The following is a 5,018-nucleotide window of genomic DNA, read 5'->3' on the forward strand; positions in this document are numbered from 1 at the left end:
ATGCCGTCCGTGTAGGGACGGTGGCACGCATCAATTTAGGGCCTCTCTCTCTCAACAAAGATGTAAGAGCCACGTCTCTCTTAGAGCCTATATCACTTCCCTTTGTGCGCAGTAGTTTCATGGAAAGGTGAAGGAAGATCTGTACGTGCAAGGCCATTCGAGGGGGTGGGGTTGTGTAGCAAGTGATTTGAGGGTGTAGGAAGGGTGACGTCTCGAGGAGGATGGATGAATGGGGTGTGAAGCAAGGGCGCTATGTGGTTTTGACGGAGGGTGCTGGGGTGTGAGGCGGGAGCAAAGAGAAAGAGAGAGATTGACGCACAGGACAAGAGGAAGGTGCTATATGCATATTATTAATGCCACGTAAGTGGGATTAATTAATATGCATACACAATAAGCACCCATTGAATGGTTATTAATTAAATAAATTTTTGAATCCTTAAAACAATTATTTTAAGCTTGTAAATTATAAGGTTCAAAATAGTATATTTAAAAACTTAAATAGTATGTTGTAAATTAAAAACATACTATAATTAAGTTTCCTCAATATGCATACAAAAAGTTTACAACCCTTCAGCATTTTCACTGCCCAAATCTGAAACCCACCTTAGTCGGCAAAAAATACCCTAATATGCAGGGCATTTAGTGGGCTGTCCACCCTCTTTGTGAACAATAGGGCGCCCACCAGTTTGCGACAGGCATTTTTGTTAATCCGCCCTTGGTTAGTTTAAAGGGTATCGACTTATGTTAGCAGGCTGCCTCTTCGCTTGTTTTTTTTTTTTTTTAAATGAAGGAAGAATGGAAAGTTCAGGAATCATCAGTCCAGCAAGAGAGAGATAAAAGAATGTGATAAAGTGATTAATTTTATTTTACTAGTAGACACTAGGTAGAATAGAGAAAAGAGCTATGTAATAAGGAGTCCCAGTGGAGGCTCGTCATGCACCGCAGTTCTAGCAACCCTTTTTCAAGCGTCACTGACACTAGTAGTAGAGAAGCATGATGAGGTGAACGTGCCCCCATGGCCCTTAAGTAACAGGCCCCCTGTACTGGGTACTCTTATCAGCAGGCTTCAGCTTCAGAACATGCAACGCCTCTTTCTTAATCTCCAAGTTATGTGTGCTCTAGGGTCCGTGTAGACTGTAGACAGTGTGTGTGTGTGTGTGTGTGTGTGTGTACTGGTTCCTCTTTGCAGCTGAAGCAATGAGCATGGTAGAGGAGGCTGCTGTCCATGAGTAGCGTGCTGCCTTGATTAGACCACTGACCTTATAGTGCGCACGAGTTCTCACCCCAGCCTGCAGCAGGTGGACGCGAGACACAAGGGATGCAGCGCCATCTCCTCCTGTTGTTGGAGAGAAGCAGTGACCAGGCGTCAGCTGTCGTTGCTCATGATGGGGGCTCTCCCGGGGCCTCTCATTCCAATGGGTCCATCGGGATGCTGTTCGTGGTGCTGGTGGTGATCGTGGTGCTGGGTTTACTGGCTGGCCTGCTTGCGAGGCTGTGCGGGGGGAGGCATGTCTCCGGTCACATCGAATACGACTTTGAGGGGTGGGTGGAGCGGAAGTGCGCAAGCTGCATTGACGGATCGATGCCCAGTAGCGGGGGCGGAGGTGGAGGTGGAGGTGGAGGCGGAGGCGGAGGTGGAGGCGGAGGCGGAGATGGAGGAGGGGGCGCTGCAGCCAAATCTGAAGACTCCAAGCCCGCTGGCGGTGGAGGTGGTAAAGGCGGAGGCGGCGGCGGAGGAGGAGGAGGAGGAGGAGAAAGTGGTAAAGCAGAAGCCGGTGGAGGCGGAGACGGCGGTGGGAGTGGTTCCGGTAATGGCGGAGGCGGCGGAGGGAACGGCGGTGGCGGGAAGAAAAAAGGAGGCAAAGGCGGTGGCGGTGGTGGCGGAGGCGGAGGCGGTGGTGAGGGTAAGAAGGGCGGTGGTGAGGGGAAGAAGGGCGGTGGTGAAAGCAAGAAAGAAGGCGGCGGTGAAAGCAAGAAAGAGGGCAGTTGAGATCAGCGCCACTTCTCTGAACATGCAGCCTGCATTGCTCCTCCATGCAACACCCAATTTTGTTCTCAGACCGGTGGCCACCGGCCAAGCTGGTCACATTCAGGGCGTCGTCACTCGAGGACAATAAATTTACTGCTCCGCTACTTGTTTGTGAGTATATATGGAGGGGTGCCTTTTTTAAACCTACATAGAAATTACTGTCGTACCTCAACAGTTATTGTAGTCTGTCAATTTTCCTTGGTCTTGTCTACTGCAAAGAGAAGCCATCTGTTTCCACTTTCTTGTACTGTTTGTCTTATATATTTGCCCAGGCCTCATAAGTCATATTTGAAAGGATGCTCAGCAGTCAGCAAGGCTTAGATAATTAACTAATAAATACGACTTGTTTTCCCAATTTACAAAGGTGTCATTTGAATTTCTGATCAAAGCAGAAATTTTAGAGGGGGTTTCCACGCCAATTAAGCCCCTATGGAAGATTATAATTATTCTTTTTTGTGGCTCCAACGTGGGTTGTGTATACTCAAGTCCAAAGCCAGGATTGCTTTACCTCTCTCTAGCTTCTGGGGATACATGAGGAGAGAGAGTTCTCTCTCACCTCTTGCTTGCTTATCTTCTCTTTATCTTTAAGACCCATGATTCCTCACGTAGTGAAGTGATTTGATCTTGTGGTTTCCAAATCATCGTCATCATTATCGAGGAGACAAAAGCATCGAATAAACTCAAGATTAGAGGAGACCAAAGGATCGAAAAGTGAGTTGGGTAGGTGCACAAAGTAAAAGATCTCAGCCTCTTGACGCTTGTGTTGCACGTTTTAGGGCATTTTGAAAGCTAAATGAGATCAATTTTTTTTAAATTGTTGCTAAGACTTCAATTAAATGTAAAAAAAAGGGTAACTAATGGTTTAAATCCATCAAATTCAAGGGATTTAAACGTCAAAATCAACTGTGGTGGCTTGATTGGCACCCTTGCCCTTCAAAATTGATGGGTTTGGTGAAATATAGCAAGTTTATTGTATTTTAGTGTAATTGTTGATGGGTATTTTAAAAAATTACGAGTATTTTACGGCCAAAATATGGTGGCGACGAGTGACAACACCCTTTCAAGTTTCCATGTAGTATGAGGAGTTGGTGGGAGTTGTGCAGTGTGGGGGATGGGAGGTCAGAAGGGGTAGAAATCCCTCATAAGACAAAGAGGCCAAACCCATGAGAGGGCGTTGGAAAGAGGCCAGTCTCTGCTACATCTTCATAGAAAGTTGGAACCCATTTTGTATCAATTTCCTTGCTCATGCAAATATATTCCCTTGTTGATTATAACATTGCAATGCTTTCGCTTCAACATATATGCCTTCTCCATGAGTTTATGTGGTGTTGCATCAAGAAAGGTAAAAAGGCCTTCATAATGAATCAAAAGAGGCGAAAAGGCTTTTATACATATGAACAAAACTCTGTGCCAAAATTTCTCAAGATCCCTCCAAGAACTTAGTTACAAGGAGTGAATGTTAGACCTTGGAAACTACCAAAACCTTCAACACCTCTTGATATGGGGATGGGCTCTCGTCCCTCGAATGCACTTGCATGTTGTAAGATCCCATTTGTTTTCTGGATGTTCACATGCAAGTTTTTAGAAGAGTAGCAAATTAAGGTAACCTTACATTGGGCATTGCTCAAATCATGGTATTTATGTCTAAACACTCAGGAACATATTTTCGATTTGGCATTTCTTTACATCTTTGTTGAGAAGTACTTGAAGCTCCTCATAAATTGGGTTCTTAACTTATCAAATATACCTTAAGAATGTATTACATCTATGTGAGAAGTACTTGAAGCTTCTCGTAAATTGGGTTCATAACTATCAAATATACCTTAAGATTCTTGCGAGAATGTATTGATGTAGTCATTGTAATCACACAAATGTCTTTATGAGGGTTTATGATCACTAGCCGCATTAGCAGCTACACTATTGTGGTGGGTTGGACAAGAGACCTGCTCGGTCTCCCACTTCTAGTTTTCACATAGAAGAGCTAGCACTAGATTAATCCCATTGGACATGCCCATCCGAAATTTTGTAGGTTTCCTAGCCTCTTACTTGAATTGGGGTGAATTAAGAATATAAAAGATATGGGTGCAAGGTGTAAGGTGGTTGTAAACATAAGTACAAGTGCAAGGTGGTTTATAAGCATGTGTATGAGTGCCAGTGTGAGTGGGAGTGCGAGGTGGTTGTGAGCGTGAGTGAGGTGGTTGCAAACATAAGTGTAAATGCGAGTGAAATGACAAGAGTCATGAATTCACCCAACTTTGTGGGTCCTCCCTCCTCTTGCCTGGTGATCTATGCTCCCTTGGCAATTCACAAGGAATAATATAATAGGGGATCTTTTTTCCAATACTCTTGCAAACCTTTCTTCAAGTCCACTCTCTTTCCCCACAACTTCTCTAGTTAGCTCTCCCTCTCTCTTGTGCTTCACTTCTTTTCATCTCCCATGTTCCATTTACTTCACATCACTAAGTTCAATTCAGCCCCTATGTGAAGGTTCAATCCTAATGGAGTTCACCCGTGGGAAACACATGGGAACTTCACACACTTCCACAAGCTTCATTCTTTAGCCAATATCCCTAACTAACACATGCAAAAGGCTACAATGAAACCCTAGTTTCCCACAAGCACCATAAAAGCATGAGACTATAAGCAAGCATACACGAGCTTTAAAACAAAGCATCAACAAGAGGGAAGTAGAGAATAAGAGCTCCCAAAAGTTTAAAGTGGTATGTGAAGGTCTATTGAGCTTTGACATTTTGACTTATTTACAACTAAAGTTAAGGGCGTTCACACATCCACCACCCAAAACTCAATTATTCCATAGTCTAGTCTCTAGCTCTTTATTCCCTTTGCTCCTAATTCAACAAATAAGGTACATGCAGTTCCTTGGGCATATCCTCCAAGTTTTTGAAGAGAAAAGACAAGCGCACTCCACTTCTTGTGAGCTATGCTTCTTTTGTGCTTATTCTTTCTCCACCAAAAAACACAAAGAGTA

At 44.2% G+C, this 5,018-nt stretch overlaps 1 protein-coding gene across 1 annotated transcript; it reads left to right on the forward strand.

The window, feature by feature from the left end:
- The first annotated feature begins 686 nt into the window (after positions 1–686).
- On the forward strand, positions 687–2,392 carry LOC147636804 (uncharacterized). The gene has a single exon (XM_086799837.1). It carries the CDS (start codon positions 1,319–1,321, stop codon positions 1,988–1,990), a length of 672 nt encoding a protein of 223 aa, XP_086655963.1. The 5' UTR covers positions 687–1,318; the 3' UTR covers positions 1,991–2,392.
- The last annotated feature ends 2,626 nt before the right edge of the window (positions 2,393–5,018 follow it).

Source organism: Cibotium barometz, chromosome 7 (genome assembly GCF_041138505.1).
Source record: "Cibotium barometz isolate CiBa-2024 chromosome 7, ASM4113850v1, whole genome shotgun sequence".
Lineage (NCBI taxonomy): Eukaryota > Viridiplantae > Streptophyta > Polypodiopsida > Cyatheales > Cibotiaceae > Cibotium > Cibotium barometz.

What these genes read in the sequence shown, in the direction of transcription:
- LOC147636804 (XM_086799837.1), top strand. Translation starts at nt 1,319, where the DNA reads ATGCAGCGCCATCTCCTCCTGTTGTTGGAGAGAAGCAGTGACCAGGCG.